Source organism: Macaca nemestrina, chromosome 3 (assembly GCF_043159975.1).
Source record: "Macaca nemestrina isolate mMacNem1 chromosome 3, mMacNem.hap1, whole genome shotgun sequence".
Lineage (NCBI taxonomy): Eukaryota > Metazoa > Chordata > Mammalia > Primates > Cercopithecidae > Macaca > Macaca nemestrina.
In genome coordinates, this window is record NC_092127.1 from 190,438,104 (window position 1) to 190,458,190 (window position 20,087).

The window sequence follows — 20,087 nt, forward strand, 5'->3', positions numbered from 1 at the left end:
TGAGGAAAACCGGCCTCAGCCACATGGGGCTGCAGTCCTGGGGAGGGGAGCTTCTCGGGGCCTGGTGGGCACCACAAGGGAGGTGGGTCCTGTGTGGGAGATGAGGGGAGGCTGCTTTGGTCTTGTGGGGTGGTGGAGCATTGGCCAGGCTGCAGGAAGGGAACCCGTGCGGGGCCTCAGCTCACACCTGCAGCTGGTTTTGCTTTTGGAGAAGATGGTTCCAGGTCCAGTTCTCATAAGGCTCTGCAGATAAATTTAACCACAAATCCAGTTTTTATAACTTGCAAGAAGGTAGGTTTTGGTAACAAACCTTGAGGCGAATTTATGTGATTGCAGCACCGATGTGTGCAGATACACTTTTCTGATTACTTTACGACCCCTCCAGTGAACACAAGCTAATCCACTGCAAAAGAGGGTGAAGTCTGGGTAATAATTTTTACTGCTGTTTTCTAAACTTATTTATGATGCAATCACACAAGGCAAAGCATGAGGCGGCGGCCGTGCTGGGACAGTGACGCTGCAGAGTCCCAGCGGCCGTGGTTTTCACAGGTGGTTAAGTTGGGCTGTCTGCGGCACCCAGGGGGCCACAGGCCTGACATCCTGGCTTTTGTGTCTCAAATGCAGTGGCCTCGTGGTCTATGCGGACGGACCCCTGAACTTGGACCGCAAGGCAGAAGACATGTCCGAGCTGTTCCGGCCCTTCCACACGTTGCTGCGGAAAATAAGGTGGGGATAGAAATAGAGGAGATGGGGGAGGGGAGGGGGACAGGAGGGCCACCGGTGGGCGCTAAAGTCATGTTTAGCTGCTGCCTCCAGGTCCTCCTCCTCTCTGCGAGGAAGGATGGGCCGGTTAATATTCCTGGTGAGCGGGGTGGGGGTCACAAACGACCCATGGGGGTCACAGAGTCCTGGCTTTGGCCCCTGCCTGGCATTGCATGGGGTGGGCACTCTCTTGGGCTGAGCTGGGGGAGTGAACCTCACACTTCCTGACATAGTGCAGCAACAGCTAACTATCCCCACTGTCCGCACCGTCCCCACTGTCCCCACTGTCCGCACCGTCCCCAAAGCGCTCGCTTCTGTTGCAGTCATGGTGCTCTACCTATGCCCTTTGTCTTTAGTTACTGGTTTACGTCTGTGTCCGTGTGGGGGACCCCCCCTTTTAAAACCTGATGCCTTCCCTTCATATGGGCCAAGGGCTTTGCTGGGCAGCCTGAGCCGACAGAACCCAGCTGTGGCTTCCTGGAGGGATGGGGGCCACATGAAGCCCATGGCCACATGTCCTCCGCGTGCCACCCTGGCTCTGTGGCCTGGGACAGCTCCGTATTTCCTACTACAGCCCCTGATCACTGCAACCAGGTTTCCTTCGGGGACGCAGAAGCCTAGAGCCCTGCCCCATGAGGGCCAGAGGTCCTGTGAGTCCAGACAGTGGAAAGTGACCCCATGGGCTATGGGCTGCCTGTCACCCTTGCAGATGGGGTTGTGAGCTCTTGGGGCCTTGACAGGTGGTCCTTGGTGTCAGTGGCCTGAGGGGCAGGGGTGCTTGGTTCAGTCCATATTTCATCTGGGAGATGGCTGTCGTTGCTTCCCTCCTGCTTGGGGGGGATGGGACCTCTGGACCTGGAGGTCGCAGTCCCATCCTTCCTCGAGTGACGTGGAGGAGACCACAGCGAGGAGAGGAGACCGATGCCACCTAGACCGGGAAGGCATATGTGCCCCCCACCCCACATATGGGGGTCTTACAGGAAAGGTGGCGCAGGCACTGGGCTGTGGCTGGAGAATGAGCCTCCTGAGCAGTGTGAGGCCGGAAGGGGGCCCAGGCCACGCAGGAGTGGAGTGGACGTCCTGGGAGCATATCCGCCCTTGGCCTACATGGGCAATGGAGAGGGGGATGAAGCTGAACGGGCTGGAGGCAGAATGCTGTCGAGGGATTAGTGCTGGGATTACAGGCGGACCACCACGCCCAGCTAATTAAAAAATTTTTTGGTAAAGATGGGGTCTTGCCATGTTGCCCAGGCTGGTCTTGAACTCCTAGGCTTAAGTTTTCCTCCCGCCTTGGTCTTCCGAAGGGTTGGGATTACAGGTGTGAGTCACCTCACCTTGCAGAAAGCTGTGTGGATGGAACGTGACTCTGCTGTGCCCACCCTGGGGCCTTGATGTGGGGAACCTCACCCATGGGTAGGGCAGCTGGGACCCAGGTGTGCGCCCACAGGCTGGCCCTGCCGCCCCGACAGAACCGCTGCGTGTGCCCCCTGCCCACGCACGGAGAACAGCGAGAGTCCACGGATGAGCCTGCACCCCCTCCAGTGTCAGGGTTTGAGGACTTACCTGTTACTGTCCACGTGGCCTGACGTTGACAGAGCTCCAGAAACTGCTAACTTCAGCTGAGGATCACTTGCCACCCTGGAAGAGGAAAGCCGGAAAGAGGTGTCCGAGTAGAGCCCTTAAAAATAACCTGCAGTCTGTTGTAAAATAATTGGCAAAAAATATGAAATTTTTAGGGTGGATATTTTAATATAGGCAATATGTAGGAAATATAGGCAGACACAACCAGGCAACTTCATGTCTTTTTAAAAGCTGGGCAAAACTACTGCTTTGGGAGAGATAGGATGCCCAGGCTGTGGTGGCCAGTTCTCCAGCTGCAGCAACTACAGAAAATCTGCTGGATACATTTGAAAGATCCTGTTTTTTATTTTTGAGACAGAGTCTCGCTCTGTCGCCCAGGCTGGAGTGCAGTGGCGCCATCTCGGCTCACTGCAAGCTCCGCCTCCCAGATTCACGCCATTCTCCTGCCTCAGCCTCCCGAGTAGCTGAGACTACAGGCGCCTGCCACTATGCCCGGCTAATGTTTTGTATTTTTAGTAGAGACGGGGTTTCACTGTGTTAACCAGGATGGTCTCGATCTCCTGACCTCGTGATCCACCTGCCTCGGCCTCCCAAAGTGCTGTGATTACAGGTGTGAGCCACTGCACCCAGCTGTTTTTTTTGAGACGGAGTCTCGCTGTTTCCCAGGCTGGAGTGTAGTGGTGTGATCTCAGCTCACTGCAGTTTCCGCCTCCGGGTTCAAGAGATTCTTCTGCCTCAGCCTCCTGAGGAGCTGGGATTACAGATGTGCGCCACCATGCCTGGCTAATTTTTATATTTTTATTTTATTTATTTATTTATTTATTTTTAATATTTTTAGTAGAGACAGGGTTTCACCATGTTGGTCAGGCTGGTCTTGAACCCCTGACCTCATGATCCGCCCACCTCGGCCTCCCAAAGTGCTGGGATTACAGGTGTGAGCCACCGTGCCCAGCCAAAAGATCGTGCTTTTAAAGGTACCTGAACTGTGGAAGTGAGGACTGGGTGAACTAAGACCCCAGGGAAGGGAGCCTTTTAAGGTGAGCTGCAGTCTACTTGGCTGTTTTTCCCCAGGGAAGATTTGATGATTCCAGGCTCATCCAGGGCCCAGGCTTCCCAGGCAGAGAAGCTCCACTGGAGAAAGAACATCTAATCACGAGGGCTGGCGGAACAGTCTGGCAGCTTCGGGGCATTCAAGCAGCACGCCTGCCAGTCCTGGAGAAGCAGGAAATACAGGCAGAAAGCCCCCTGACAACAGGCTTCCTGCAGTTCCCAGGTGCTTAGGAACAAAAGCATGCCTTGAGCCCAGGTGCAGGGGCTCATGCCTGTAATCCCGGCACTTTGGGAGGCCCAGATGGGTGGATCACCTGAGGTCAGGAGTGTGAGACCAGCCTGACCAACATGGTGAAACCCTGTCTCTACTAAAAATATAAAAATTAGCGGGGCGTGGTGGTGGATGCCTGTAATCCCAGCTATTTGGGAGGCTGAGTCAGGAGAATCACTTGAACCCGGGAGGCGGAGGTTGCAGTGAGCTGAGATTGCGCCACTGTACTCCAGCCTGGGTGACAGAGCAAAACTCCATCTCAATAAAACAAAGAAACAACAACAACAACAACAACAAAGCATGCCGTGAGCACACTCCTAGAGATGTTTGCCAGATTTTGAAGTTGCATGTGACTGGAGGCTGAGCTGGAACTTGGAAGGACAGAACTCGGTCTCCTGCAGATTTTGGGGTTTGAGAAGACAGAGAGCCCAGCAGACTCAGAACTACAGTAACCAGACCTAAGCTGCAGCCAAGCCTCAACCTACTCCGTTTCTGAAGGGAATGCAATAATGGACCTCATGCGGTCAGTCTAACAGAGAAAGGGGCAGTCCTCTCTGGTGGAAAAAGCGTTATCTGTAACCTTTATGATTCTTTTATATCCAATGTCTGTCATATAATCCAAAATTGCTTAAAATGTTGGCCGGGCACAGTGGCTCACTCCTGTAATCCCAGCACTTTGGGAAGCCAAAGCGAACGGATCACCTGAGGTCAGGAGTTTGAGACCAGCCTGGCCAACACGGCAAAACCCCATCTCTACAAGAATACAAAAATTAGCCAGATGTGGTGGTGCATGCCTGTAATCCCAGCTACTTGGGAGGCTGAGACCAGAGAATCGCTTGAACCCAGGAGGTGGAGGTTGCAGTGAACCAAGATCATGCCACTATACTCCAGCCTGAGTGACAGAGTGAGACTCTGTCTCAAAAAAAAAAAAAAAAAAAAGACAAGAAAATACTGTAATCCCAGCACTTTGGGAGGCCGAGGCGGGCAGATCACAAGGTCAGGAGATCAAGACCATCCTGGCTAACATGGTGAAATCCCATCTCTACTAAAAATATAAAAAATTAGCCAGGCATGGTGGCACGCACCTGTAGTCCCAGCTACTTGGGAGGCTGAGGCAGGAGAATCGCTTAAACCTGGGAGGTGGAGGTTGCAGTGAGCCAAGATTGTACCACTGTGCTCCAGCCTGGGCCACAGAGTGAGACTCCATCTCAAAAAAAAAAAAAAAAAAAAAAAGACAAGAAAATATATAAATATATCTGATAGTTTAGAGAAGAGCCAGAAAGTGGATGCAGACTGCTGATGATCCAGATTCTACACCCAATAATGTGAACACAGTTCTGATTAATATGTTAAAGAAAACAGAAGGGGGGCAAATTAGATAAGAGGATGGAGAATTGAACAGAGAATTGGAATCTATCCAGAGAGACACAACCAAGCATGGTGGCGTGTACCTGTAGTCCCAGCTGCTCCGGAGGCTGAGGCTGGAGGGTCACTTGAGCCCAGGAGTTCTAAGTTCTAGTGTGCTATGCTGATCAGGTGTCTGCACTAAACTTTGGCATCAATATGGTGACCTCCTGCAGCAGGGAACCACCAGGTTGCCTAAGGAGTGGAACTGGCCCAGGTCAGAAATGGAGCAGGTCAAAACTCTCGTGCTGATCAGTAGTGGGATTGTACCATTACAGTAGAGTGTGAATAGCCACTGCACTGCAGCCGGGACGACATAGCAAGACTTCATCTGGAAGGAAGGAAGGAAGGGAGGGAGGGAGGGAGGGAGGGAAGGGGAGAAAGAAAGAGAAAGAAGGAAAGAAGGAAAAGAAAGAAAAAGAAGGAAGGAAGGAAGGAAAGAAAGGGAAGGAAAGAAAGGAAAGGACGGAAGAAAGAAAAAAATGACATTCTAAAGCTAAGAAAATTCACAATTTGACAATAAGGACACAGTAGATGGGTTTAATAGCAGATTGGACCCAGCAGAATATAGAAGTAGTCAGCTTGATGATAGCTCAATAGAAGAGACCCAAACTGAAGCTCAGACAGGAAAAAAGAGGGGAACAACAATAAGAAACAACAACAGAAAACCGGAATAGAACATAAGAGACATGTGTAACAAACTCCAAAGGCCTAAAATACATAATTGGAGCCCCAGAGAGAATAGAGAGAAGGGGCAGAAGCAATATTCAAAGAAGTCATGACTAAACATTTCCCCAAATTCCAAAAGACAAAAATCTCCAGCCACGGATTCAGCAAGAAAACTACAAACAAAAAACCAACCAGCATACCTGGGTATATCATAGTGAAATTGCCAAAAACAAAGACAAAAAATTTGACATGCAGCAAGAGGAAAAGGACATACTACTTTGAAACGAACATAAGATGGATAGCTGTCTTCTCAACAAACAAAAACAGGGGAAGCCGACAAGCAGTGAAATAACATATATTTAAACTGCTGAAGGAAGTCTGGCGCGGTGGCTCACGCCTGTGATCCCAGCACTTTGGGAGGCTGAAGTGGGAGGATCACTTGAACCAGGAGTTGGAGACCAGCCTGACCAACATGGTGAAACCTCATCTCTACTAAAAATTCAAAAATCAGCCAGGCATGGTGGTGCACTCCTGTCATCCCAGCTGAGACACGAGAATCACTTGAACCTGGGAGGCGGAGGTTGCAGCCAGCAGAGATCATGCCACTGCTCTCCAGCCTGGGCAACAGAGTGAAAATCTGTCTCAAAAACAGACAAAACAAAACAAAACAAAAACTGCTGAAGGAAAATAACTGACAATCAGAATTTTATAACCAGCAATAATAGCCTTCAAAAATGAAGGTGATATTTTGCCTTCATGAGTTATTACAAAACACAGAACTGAAGGAATTTGTTATCAGCAACCTGCACATAAAACAATTAATTGGAGTTCTTCAGAAAAAAAATATATCAGAGGGAAATGTAGAAATGCTAGAGAGGCCAGGCGCGGTGGCTCCTGCCTGTAATCCCAGCTACTGCCTGTAATCCAACACTTTGGGAGGCCAAGGCAGGAGGATCCCTTGACCTCAGGAGTTTGAGACTAGCCTGGACAACATAGTGAGGCTCTCTCTCTACTTAAAAAAAAAAAATTAGCTGGGTATGGTGGCATGCCTGTAGTTCCGTCTTACTCAGGAGGCTAAGGTGGGAGGATCATTTGAGCCCAGGAGTTTGAGGTTGCGGTGAGCTATCATTGTGCCACTGCACTCCAGCTTGGGTGACAGAGAGGCCCTGTGTTAAAAAAAGTAATGCAAGAGAGACTGAAGAACATGGTGTAGGTTAATATAAATGAATATTAACTGTACAAAATAATTGTAGTGTCTGTGGAGTTTAAATTATACATAGTAGTAAAATTCATGATACAAGTAGCAGAAAAGACAGAAAGGGGTAAATGGAATTTTAAAGTTATATTGGAAATGTGATTGAATAAATTATTTATATTAGAATGTGGTCAATCAAGGATCACTATTATAATATTAGGATAACACTAAAATAATAAAGATGAATAACTAGCAAATTCACAGAAGCAAAAACATCCAAAATAAGGTAAGAACAGAGAAAGAAAAGATACAACAAATGGACCAAATAGAAAAAAATAATTAGATGAAAGATACAAACCTAACCACATCAGTGATTACATTAAATACGAATGGACTAAATATTCTAAGTATAAAACTAAGTTTACTGGTCTGGGTTAAAACAGCAGCAACAACAGGAGCTTGTTGTTGAGCTGTTGTTGCTGGGCTCAAACAATCCATCCACTTGGGCCTCCCAAAGTGCTGGGACTACAGGTATGAACCACTGCACTCAGCCTCCACATACTTTTAAGAAGAACATAAGGCTGGGCCCGGTGGCTCATGTGTGTAATCCTAGCACTTTGGGAGGCCGAGGTGGGTGGATCATTTGAGGTCAGGAGTTCAAGACCAGCCTGGCCAAAATGGTGAAACCCAGTCTCTACTGAAAATACAAAAATTAGCCAGGCGGTAGTGGCACATGCCTGTAATCCCAGCTACTCAGGAGGTTGAGGGCAGAGCGAGACTCTGTCTCAAAAACAAAACAAAACAAACAAAATAGGCAATTCAGTAGGAAGATGTCACAATCCCAAATCTGTGTGTATGGGCGGAATAACATAGCTGTAAAACTTTTGTAAAGCAAATAACAGAAATATAAGGTGGAATAGACAAATCCAAAACCAGCAGGATACTTTAATTTATCTCTCTATAACTGATGGAACTAACAGGAAAACCCTTGAGGATGTAAGAAATCTCAATAACAAAACCAACAAACTTGACCTAACTTACATGTGTCACAGTACATCCAACAATTGCCAGAATTCATGTTCTTTTTTTTTTTTTTTGAGACAGAATCTCACTCTGTCACCCAGGCTGGAGTGCAGTGGTGCGATCTTGGCTCATTGCAACCTCTGCTTCCTAGGCTCAACTGATTCTTCTGTCTCAACCTCCTGAGTAACTTTTTGTATAGATTCCAATTATCTGTTTAAATTTTTCATCCTCTTATCTAATTTGCCCCCTTCAATTTTCTTTAACATATTAAAACAACAACAATAAAAAACTTAGTTGGGCATGGTGGCACACGCCTGTAGTCCCAGCTACTTGGGAGGCTGAGGTAGGAGGATTGCTTGAACCCAGGAGTTTAAGGGTGCAGTGAGCTATGATCCTGCCATTGTATTCCTGGGTACAGAGTCTAGCTCTGTCACCCAGGCTGGAGTGCAGTGGCATGGTCTCGGCTCACTGCAGCCTCTGCCTCCCAGGTTTAAGCGATTCTTCTGCCTCAGCCTCCTAGGTAGCTGGGATTACAGACGCCCACCACCACACCCAGCTAATTTTTTTGTATTTTTAGTAAAGACAGAGTTTCACTGTGTTGGCCAGGCTGGTCTTGAACTCCTGACCTTGTGATCTGCCCACTTTGGCCTCCCAAAGTGCTGGGATTACAAGTGTGAGCCATCATGCCTGGCCCCAAAAGTTTGTTATTTTAAAAGATTAATAAAATTGATAAATTTCTAGCTGGACTAGTTCAAGAGAAAAAAGATAAAACATAAATCACTAATAATATAGATGGAAAGGAGACATCACCACAGACCTTACAGATATTAAAATGATAGAGGATATTATAAACAACTTTGTATCACTAAATTTGACAATTTGAATTAATTGGACAAATTCCTCAAAAAAGCAATTAAAGCTAACAGAAGAAGAAATAGAAAACCTTTTAATCCAATATCTATTAAAGAAGTTGAATTCATTATTTTAAAACCTTCCCACAAAGAAAACATCAGGCACGCATGGCTTTCCTTGTGTATTCTTCTAAACATTTAAAGAAGAAATAACACAAGTCTTACATAAATTCTTTCAGGGAATAGAAAAAAAAAGACATTTTCTAACTTATTATTATTGAGACAGACTCTCACTTTGTCACACAGGCTGGAGTGTGGCAGCACAATCTAGACTCACTACAACCTCTGCCTCCCAGGCTCAAGTGATCCTTACACCTCAGCCTCCTGAGTAGCTGGGACCGTAGGCATGCACCACTATGCCCAGCTAATTTTTGTATTTTTTGTAGAGACAGGGTTTTACTATGTTGCCCAGGCTGGTCTCAAACTCCTGGGCTCAAGCAATCCGACTACCTTGGCCTCTCAAAATGCTGGGATTATAGGCATGAGCCACCATAACCAGCCCTAACTCTTTTTTTTTTTTTTTTTTTTTTTTTGATCAGTAAGAGTATAATCTAAACATTTAAACCTGACCAAGATATTACAAGAAACAACAACTACACCAATCTCTCATGAACATAGATGCAAATACCCTTAAAAAGATACAGACAAATGAAACCCAACCATATATAAATAAGATATATCATGACCAAGAGAAATGTACACACATTGCTCACACTTGTAATCCCAGAACTTTGGGAGGCCGAGGCAGGAGGATTGCTTGAGCCCAGGAGTTTGGGACCAACCTCAGCAATACAGTGAGACCTCATCTCTACAAAAAAAGTTACAAATTAGTCGAGCATGGTGGTACACATCTGTACTGACAGCTACTTGGGAGGCTGAGATGGGACGATTGCTTGAGCCTGGGAGGCAGAGGCTGCAGTGAGCTGTGATCAGACCACTGCACTCCAACCTGGGTGACAGAGCAAGACATTGTCTCAAAATTTAAAAAAAAAGAGAGAAATGTATTCCAGATATACAAGATTGGCTTAACATTTGAAAATCAAATTGATGTTTTGCCACATTAATTTTAAAAATTGGAAGAAAAATCATGTAATTTTGAAAGATGCAGGAAAAGCATTTGAAAAAATTTCACACCAATTTTATGATGAAAACATCTCTTAGCAATAAACAAAGCAGAACAAGAAAAGCATCTCTTAGCAAACTAGGAATAGGAGGGAACTTCTTTAATCGGGCCACAGATAGATAAAGGTACAGATTTCGTCCGTGTGTATCTCTGTGTGTGTGTTGTCTGTTGTGTGTGTACTACAGCCCATATCCCTGAGACGAGGAAGAAGATGTCTACTATTCACTATCTCCATTTAACATTGTATTGTGGCCTAGCAAGTGCAATAAGGCAAAAATAAAAGGAAAATTAGAAAGTTACACACATTGGAAATGAAGGACTAAAACTGCCATTTTATGTAGATAACGTGATCAAGTACTTAGGAAACTCAGAAGCATCTTCCAACTATTAGAAATAATAAGTAGATTTAGCAAGGTCACTAGGTAAAAGATCAATATACAAAAATAAATGGTCTTTCTGTATGCCAGCAATAAATAAATGCAAAATGAAATCAAAATACTGTCTTAGTCAATTTTGTGTTGCTATCACAGAATACCTAAGACTCAGTAATTTATAAAAGAAGGAGGTTCATTTAGCTCATGATTCTGGAGGTTGGGAGGTACAAGATCAAGTGGCTGCATCTGGTTAACTTCTGGTGCAGACCTTGTGCTCTGTCGTAACGTGGCAGAGAAGCAGGAGGGGAAGGGGGCATGTGCGAAGAGGCCACACACGAGAGGCAGCCTCACTTCATGACAGCCCACTCTTGTGGTAACTAATTTGGTCTCATGAGAAAGGCATTAATCTCCTTAATGACCTAATCATCTCTTAAAGACGCCACCTCTAAACACCACCACATTGGGAACTAAATTTCAACCTGAGTTTTGATGGGGACAAACCGCCTCCAAACCATAGCAAATACCATCTGTGGTAGTACCAGTAAATATCAAATACGTAAGCATAAATCAAATTAACGATGTCCAAGACCTCCATTGAAAGTTATAAAATGTTATTACCATAAATTTTTAAAGCCCTGGACAGCAGTTCCATTCAGAGAGAGGAACACCTGATGTTATGAAGATATCAGTTATTCTCAGATTAATCTATGAGTTCAATGCAGTCTCAATCAAAATCCCAGAAGCTAGCTAGCTTCCTTCCTTCCTTCCTCCCTCCCTCTTTCTTTCCTTTTCTTTTTCCTTCCTTCCTTTCTTCCTCCCTCCCTCTTTCTTTCCTTTTCTTTTTCCTTCCTTCCTTCCCTCCTTTCCTTTCTTTCGTTTCTTCTCTCTCTCTCCCTTCCTTTCTTTCCTTTCTTTCTCCTTCCTTCTTTCCTTCCTTCCTTTCTTTCCTTTCTTTCTTTCTCCTCCCTCCCTCCCTCCCTCCCTCCCTCCCTCCCTCCCTTCCTTCCTTCCTTCCTTCCTTCCTTCCTTCCTTCCTTCCTTCCTTCCTTCCTTCCTTCCTTTCTTCCTTCCTTCCTTCCTTGTAGAAATTGACAAACTAATTCTAAAATGTATGTGGAGATGCATGGGGCCTGGAATAGCCAAGCAGCAGCAGAACGTTATCTGTTCTTCTCTCGATGGGCTTTGGGTAGTTTCCACAAATAGCGCTGCTGTGACTACCCCTGTGGGTGTCTCCAGGTGAACATATGCTTTTCTGCTGTGTGTACTTCATAAAAAAAGAACAAAGGCCAGGCACAATGGCTCATGCCTATAATCCCAACACTTTGGGAGGTTCAGGTAGGAGGAGCTCTTGAGCCCAGGAGGTCAAGGCTACAGTGAGCTGTGTTTACATCACTGAACTCCAGCCTGGGTGACAGAACAAGACCCCATTTCTAAAAAAAAAAAAAAAAAATTGGAGACATCTTCTATTGTAAAGCTATAGTAATGCTGACAGATATAGTACAAGGATGGACTTGACACGCATTCAAAAGAATAGAAAATCTAGAACAGAGCAATGCATATATAGGTCTCTGATTTATGACAACGTGACATTACCGAACAGCAGGAATTGTTGTTTTTCTTTCCAATAAATGGGCTGAGTCAATAGAAGACCACGTGAGGAAAAGCGTCTCATATGGTTATCTATTAGTGTCTGGGTTCTTACCATTATTGTACAAAAAACTCAACTCCAGACGAAGTGTAGATATAAAAAGTAAAACAATAAAATCCAGGCACGGGGGCTCATGCCATAATCCCAGCACTTTGGGAGGCCAAGGCAGGAGGATCATTTGAGGCCAGGAGTTCAAGACCAGCCTGGGGAACATAGTGAGACCCTGTCTCTAAAAAAAATTTTTAAATAAAAAATATGTAGCCAGGTATGGTGGTCTGCACCTGTAGTCCCAGCTACTCAGGAGGCTGAGGCAGGAGGATCATTTGAGCCAAGGAGTTTGAGTCTCCAGTGGGCCATGATCACCCCAGATCTGGGCCACAGAGCAAGACCATGTCTTAAAAAATAATAAAAAGCTTTTAGAGGAAAATGTCAAGGAGAACATCTTTGTGACTGTGGAGTGGGAAGAGATTTCTTAAACAGGACACAAAACACTAATCATAAAGAAAAAATGTTATAATTGGACTTTATTAAAATTAAAACCTTCATCAAAAGCACCATTAAGAGAATGAAAAGGCAAGCCAAAGAGTTGGAGAATATATCTAATAAAGAACTCCTGTCAATCAATAAGAAAAAGGCAGACAACCCAATTAATAATGGTCAAAAGGCTTGAACAGGAACTTTGCATAGAGAAAATCTAAGGGCTGATAAGTATGTCAAGTGTGACCAACTTCATTGGTCATTAGGCTAAAACAATGGAAAGCCATAATAAGATAAGATACTATTACTCACTCACCAGGAAGGATTCAGTTAAAGACAGTAGGTGCTCTTGAGGGCCTGGGGCAAGCCATGCTATTGGCCAAGCTGTGGGCAGGCGTGCCTGGATCCTAGCTCCTCCCCGCTGTCTGGCTCAGCAGTTCCACCCCATATGTGCAGTCAGCAGAAATGCACTCGTGTGTTCTTCAAGAGAGATGCACGAAAATCCTGGGTCACAAAACCCGTCAGGTGTAACAGATAAAGGAACTACGTACATTTACCCCATGGAAGACAGTGCAGCCACAAGAATTAATGACCTATGGCAACGTGCTCTATGATGCGTGAATCTTACAGAATAGCATTGCCAGATCTAGCAATACAATAGCAGATCGCCCAGTTCAGTTGGAATTTCAGATAAACAACAGACTCTTTTTAGTGTATGTCCCAAATGAGCAGCATTTGGGATATACTTACACTTACAACTATTTCTAATGACACTTTAAAAGTACTTATTTGTTGTTTATCTGAAATTGAAGTTTAACTGAGTGTCCTATATTTTATCTGGAGATTCTACACAAATATAACATCAGCGAACAAATCCTGCCACAAGAGAGTGTAGACAGAATTCCCATTTCTTCAGAGCAGCAGAGCAGGTGCGTGCCTCGGCCTATGGAGTCAGGATGATGTCATGTGACAGCCAGGGTGCTGGGGGCCTGGTTGGGGTTTCACTTCTAAATCTTGCTGCTATTCACATGGGTGGGTTCAGCTTATGAAAGTTCTGCCCAGCTCTGCAAAGTGCACTTCCTCACAACAGCCATGGCTGTGCAGGAACGTCCTATGTGGGACTCAGACCACAGACACAGCTGAAGCTTCTCCCAGCAGAGAGCAGCCCACAGTCGGCCTGTAGGAGCCTGCTGCAGGAGCTTCCTGCTCAGCATCACTGAATTTACTGCACCTTTGGGTCTCGGCCTCAATGCCCCTTCCTCCAGGAAGCCTTCCCGGCCTCAACCAGGTGCCCTGCTGCACCCTCCTTCATGGCTTGCGTTGTCTTTGGTTGCAGCTGTCATTATTGTAGTTCAGTCATTGTTTGTATAAATACCTGTTTATCATCTGCCTCCCCCAACTGCAGGCTGAGTCCACAAGGGCAGGAGCACACCTGCCTTCGTCCTCGTGTCCTAGTGCCCGGTTCCTGCCGCATAGCCAGTGCTCAGTGGTATTTGCGGAATGAAAGGGTGAAGGTCTGTGTGTAAACCAGCACATATTTTTTTCATTCCTTGGAGTTTTTATTCATGCAACTAACACATGCCTAACAATCAGGGCTTTCTTATTTTCAGCAAAAGGTTCCAGAATCTTGTTTTTAAAAAGACACTGTACTAGAATCCCAGCCGGCCACCTTGAACACCGTTGTCCTGGGCGGCGAGACCTGAGCCTTGATCTGTGGTGGAGGAGACCTGCTGGTGCCATGTGAATTCAGGTGCAAGCGTTCAGTGCCTGGCTGCTGTTCTGCTGGTGCAGACTCCAGGGTGCTGCATCCGCTCCTGGCCAAGGAGGCTGGTGTGGCTTTGGGGACCCTCACCCTTGTGTTTTGTCTTGATTTGTAGGGATTTGCTGCAGACACTGACAGAGGAGGAGCTGCACACGCTGGAACGGAACCTCTGCATTTCCCAAGACGTGGAGTTCCCCATCTGCGCAGACGTGCAGGGACCCGCTGTGCTGACTCCTGCCCTCTCTGCCCCTCTCCCCCCTGAGGGGCCACTCTCAGTCAAGGCCAAAGACCCGGACGCAGAGCTGGCCTGCTCCATGCAGTACGACGACCAGGAACTGGAGCAGCTCAGCCGCATGGTTCACAGAGCGGGGGACGAGATGTCCTCTCTGCTGTCACCGCCCAGCGCCTGCCAGTCCCCCGCGCACAGGCCGGGAGCAGAGGGCAGCCCAGGCGGGGAGGCCTCTCCACGCAGAGCACGCCTGCGGTCGGGCAGTGACGAGGAGGAGCGTGTGTTCTTCATGGATGACGTAGAGGGGACGGCAGAAGCCCTGGCCAGGCCGGAGTCCCCAGGTGGCCCATTTGGGTGGGCAGGCAGTATTCGGGCCGACCCCCAGGAGAAAGGGCAGGGTGGGCCAGGGGGAGCAGCGGGGGTCAGCGTGCCCGCCTCGGAAAAGGAGGAGGACTTGAGCAACAACAACAACCCCGAGGCCGAGGGCACAGGTGGGGCCAGCCTCGCGGGCACCAGCTCCTGCAGCTGCCTGGACTCGCGGCTGCACCTGGACGGCTGGGAGGTAGGTGCGGACGACGCAGAGACGGCCGAGATGATCGCCCACCGAACAGGGGGCATGAAGCTCTCAGCCACGGTCATCTTCAACCCCAAATCTCCCACTTCCCTGGACTCTGCTGTCGCCACCCAGGAGGCCGCCTCGGAGCCCGTGGCTGAGGGGATGGATGGCGGCCCCCACAAGCTTAGCACTGCGGCCACCAACTGCCTCTTGCATTCCTGCGTGTGCTGTGGGAGCTGTGGGGACAGCAGGGAGGATGTGGTGGAGCGTCTGCAGGAGAAGTGCAGCCCGGGAGGCGTCATTGGCGCCTCGTACGCTGCCAGCTTAGCCAAGGCCAGCGACAGGGCCGCTGAGAGACAGGACGAGGTGCCCCCGCCCTCAGAAGATGCCTCCGATGGGCGGGAGCCCAAAGCCCCCACTTCCAACAAGTGCCTGCCTCACACCTCAGGTTCCCAGGTGGACACAGCGAGTGGGCTGCAAGGAGAGGCCGGGGTTGCAGGTCAGCAGGAGCCAGAGGTCAGAGAGCTGGATGCCGGGAGCCCCTCGGCTCATGAGGCACCTCAGCCCCTGTCGGGCTCCAGGTAAGAGCCAGTCTGGCCCAGGGACTGGGTTTGTCCTCTCTGCACTGGGGGCAGGTGCTGGCGCGTTCTCCAAGCATTGCAGTGTTTCCACCTGGGCCATCTTGGCCACCGACAGGTGCTGGGCCCTGGCCAGGTGTGGGGTCTATGTGAGGAGGGCAGGGGCAGGAGCTGGCTGTAGAGGCACCCGCCCTGTGGGGCATCGTGCACCGGGAAATGTGTGCCAGCAGGCCCGCTTCCCTGTTTCTGATGTTCCAGGTGCCTTTCAGGTGTCATGGGCTCAGTGCCAAGCCCTCAGCTCACCTGCCACAGCCCCGGCTCATCCCGCACCTGGTGTGAGCCACGTGTGCCGACGCAGGGCAGAGGGAGTGGGCTGTGCCGGTGCCTAGCCCCTTGCCCTGGGCCGCATCCAAGCGCACTGCTCACTTCTCTTTGCTGACCACCGTGGCTGCCTGGCTCGCACCGGGCTGAAACAAGACACAGACCCGTGGCTATGGGAGTACAACCTGGGGCCGTGAGGGGTCCTGAGACCACCCACAGGCAAATTCCCAGGGGTGTTCCCAGGGCCTCTGCCCCTCCCAGGACTATCTCCTCCTTTCCCTGCATTGCGGGGAGGTGGGGAGGTCTCCTGTCTCTTCTCATGGGCTCCCATCCCCCACACTGGAGACAGGGAGGGAAAGGCATGGCTCATTGTCTCATGGCTGCATTGTCAGGGCCACTGGCCCCCTTGCCAGGACCCCACCCTGCAGGGCTCCCGCCTTGGCTGTGGCCGTGTCTATAGGCCACAGGGAAGAGAGAGGGAGGATGGAGGGGAGGAGGTTCAACTGGAGGCTGGAAAAGCCCCCCAGGAGCCGTGGGAGCTGGGCAGCAGATGGGGACAGAGGTCGGGGGCACAGGTGGCAGGAGTGAGGGGCTGTGTTGGAGGATGGCGGGCAGGCCCAGGAGAGGGTCCTCACACCGGGGAAAGGGCTTCTCAGTGCAGGGCAGACGTCTCCTTCTTCCTGTGCTGGGTCCTCCCAGGTCGTACACTTGCTGGAGGAGCAGGACTGGCCAGGGCCCTGAGACAGTCAGGCCATTCTTCCTTTCCACTGCCCACTCAGGGCTCTGGGCCTCCCTGCAGCTCTTTCCTGTGCTGAGGGCTGGGTGGGCTGGGCCTGCTTCCCAGCATCCCTCCCCACTCCCCACCAGGCCCTGGCAGCCTCTGTCACTTTCCATCAATGGATTTGCCTCTTCTGGACATTTCCTGTGAACACATTCAGGTACAGGTGGTTCCCGACTTACGATGGCTCGGCTTAACGAGGGCGTGAAAGTGACGCGAACCCAGCAGGAACCGTCCTCCGCGTTTTGGAGGCTAGGAGTGTTAGATGCATTTCTGACTTAGCATCCGATGGGTTGAGTCAAGGAGCATCTGTGGTGTGTGACCTCTGGGGTCCGGCTTCCTCCAGCGAGCGTAACGTCTGTAAGGGCCACGTGTAGAGGTGCACAGCGGCACGCCGTTCCTTTTTATGGCTGAATCACGCTCACCGCATGGGGAGCCCGTCTTTCGCTTCTTCATTCACTGGTGGATGGCGGATGTGTTGTTTCTACGTTTTGGCTGTGATGAAAAGTTTCATCCGAGTTTTTGTGTGGACACATGTCTTCAGCTCGTCTGGGTAAATCCCTGTGAGCAGAATTGCAGATCATGTGGTCACTCTGTGTGTGGCGTTTTGAGGAGCTGCCAGACTACTTTCCACTGTGGCCGCCGTTGGCATCCAGGCAGCCACGGGCGGGGGTTCCAGTTTCCACGTCCTTCCTTACACTGGTCCTTGTCTTCGTTTTGTCCTTAGGGCACACCCCACTGGTCAGCAGTCAGCTGATGGCTCTAACACCACTGGACACCATTGCTTTACAGCGGGTTCCATGGTCTCATTCAGCATTACGTTTGTAGAGACTGCCATTGACAGCTGATACAACTTTCTATTTGTGTGGTTCCCAGTCAAATCTATAAATAAGATAGACCCAGAGAACTCTGTCTGAAGGAACCTTTTTCTCCCCTGCCCCCAAAGGGAACAGTTTAAGAATGTTTTGTAGTACATCCTTCAGTTTTCAAAAATGTAAGCAAAGGCACATGAGTAGAAGTTCAGATACACACCCGCGTATCCCCCGTCCCCGTATTTGGTGAAGGGCCTCCTGCTACAGGCAGTCGCCCCCACCTCGCTCTCCTGGCCTTCTGCCCGAGCCGCTCCTGTGCTTGCTAGAGACGTCCCTCCTTCCCTTCACCTCGGGGCAGGGCCCCATGCGAGGCTGGCCTGGCGTGCACTCGGGTCCCGGTGCTGGCTTGGGCTTGTTTCCAGCCTTTTGCTGTCACAGACGTGCCACGATGAACAGCGTTGCACAAACAGCCTCTCCTCTTTTGGGTGAGACCATTTTTGAGATACAGCCTGAGCTTCTCGGCCGTGTCAGCCAGGGCACCTTTTCCCTACTACTGGATGCTTTCCTCAGGGGCTCAGACCAGACCCAGTTCATTGGCAATGGATCGTTTTTCTCCAAGTTTCACATGAAACCGTCAGAAATTCTTTGACAGGATAAGAGGGGAGTTTTTGGTTTGGGGCCTGCCCATCTTTTGCTGCTGGGGGTGGTGGGGGTTGTCCAGGTGACAGCCAGTGGACGCTCACCCCCTCCGGAAGCTCCTCCTGCCTTCCTGGCCTGAGCTCTGTGCTCCACCACGGACACGGCCTCTTAACGCGGCCTCAGCTTTCCAGGCCTCACGCAGCTCAGCACAGGCGCTGAGGCTCAGCTGAGGAAAGGGAAGGAGCCCAGGTGGTGGTGCCATCTTCCAAGGAAGCGTTTCTGGCAGGTGCTGAGGATCCGAGAGAGCAAGCACATCGTAGGGTAATCAGGACAGCATGTGTTTGGTTCGATTTAGGACAGTGCCTGGGCCCAGCACTGTGCCCAGAGGTAGCTGGAAATCAGGTCAGCAGGCGGCGGCACATGGCAACTGTCCCATCCAAGGCACAGGCGGTACGCACCCTGGGAGCATCGTTCACTCCCCCACTCATCTGTGTCTCAAGCATGTTCTGGGCCAGGCACCGGAGACCTATCAAGGAACAAGAGACGTGCCCTGTCCCCCCAGGTGTCACCTCACACCATACGGAGGTGATAAGGCAGTGGAGGTTTTTACACAGACAGACGAGGAGGCCAGCTTTACACACGGAGAAAGTTCACCCAAATTCAAACAGCCGCGTGTCAGGAAGCCTGGCTGGTGTTAAGTAACGTTTGTGCGAGGCCGGTCGCGTGCACAGGTGTGGCTGTGGTTGGTTAGCCCTCCCATTCTACAGCAGGAGAGACTGAGACGGAGAGGGTGGTATTTGCCTTAGCTGAGAGCATCTGGAAGAGCCCGGGCCTGTTTGGCCATGAGACCCGCTTACCCGGCAGGCGCCCCTGCAGCCCCTGTGGTTGTGGTGTGGACGGTTCAGAGGGAAAAAGAGGGCACGGCCCTGACTCACGGCTTCCAGTCCCACGTGTGAGTTGGACCTCCGTGTGCTGCAAATGAAGGAAATGTGTGGAGCCGTGGCAGACCGGCCCGCGAGGCCAGATTCCCCCGAGACCCCTGGAGCCTGTGTTTCTGGCCAGGCAGACGACAGCCTCCAGGAGGAAGGACAGGGCTTCCCGGCCACCAGCCAGGGTACAGATGCACACAGGAGGTGGGTTGGCACACGGCCCGCTGGGGTCCTGGTGCGAGGGTCCCAGCCAGGAGGAGCCCCTGTCTGGGGCATTTCCTCGGGTGGTGTCGCCGGGAGTCCAGACATCATCCTCGACAGACAGCAGTGAATCAGCCTTGCTGATGAGAATGTTCTGGAACCTACACCCTTCAGCTCTTTTCATTTTACTGGCTTCTTTCCCACCTTCTCAGTGGTCAATGAATCCTTTTGGAGAAGTTGACATTTTTTAAAAGCTTATTTTCCCCTCAGCTAGCCTCACCTCATTGATCCAGAACCTTCTGTCCTCTTGAAGTCACCCTTGTAAGTTACTTGTCTAGATGACAGAAACTCCGCTCAGGCCGGTCGTCCGTTCCTTCCAAGGACACCATGAAGTGGATTTCCAGCCTCTGCCTTCTGCGAAAAGTAACACTGACTCCCTGTTTGCTGATTATAAATGTGGTCCCTGTTCATTGTAGAAACTTTGGAAAACATAAGAAGGAGAGACTGGGTCTGGTGGCTCATGCTTGCATTCCCAGCCCTTTGGGGACTGAGGCAGATGGATTGCTTGAGGCCAGGAGTTCAAGACCAGCCTGGACAATATAGCAAGACCCCATCTCATGGAAAGTAAAAGTAAATTAGCCAGGTGCAGTGGTGTGGGCCTGTAATCCCAGCTACTTTGGAGGCTGAAGCAGGAGAATTGCTTGAGCCCAGGAGGTGGAGACTGCGGTGACCTATGATTGTACCACTGTACTGCAGCCTGGGTGACAGAGCCAGACCCTAGTTCTTACAAACAA

The 20,087-nt window shown here is 49.8% G+C and overlaps 1 protein-coding gene across 6 annotated transcripts in view; it reads left to right on the top strand.

The window, feature by feature from the left end:
- LOC105483850 (zinc finger FYVE-type containing 28) overlaps positions 1-20,087 on the top strand; it is a 147,526-nt gene that overhangs the window by 96,832 nt on the left and 30,607 nt on the right. For all 6 annotated transcript variants that reach the window (XM_011744866.3, XM_011744867.3, XM_071093913.1 and 3 more), the window contains 2 exons: positions 625-726; positions 14,366-15,616. In XM_011744866.3, the coding sequence (XP_011743168.2) occupies positions 625-726; positions 14,366-15,616 (1,353 nt within the window). The remainder of the gene's footprint in view (positions 1-624; positions 727-14,365; positions 15,617-20,087) is intronic.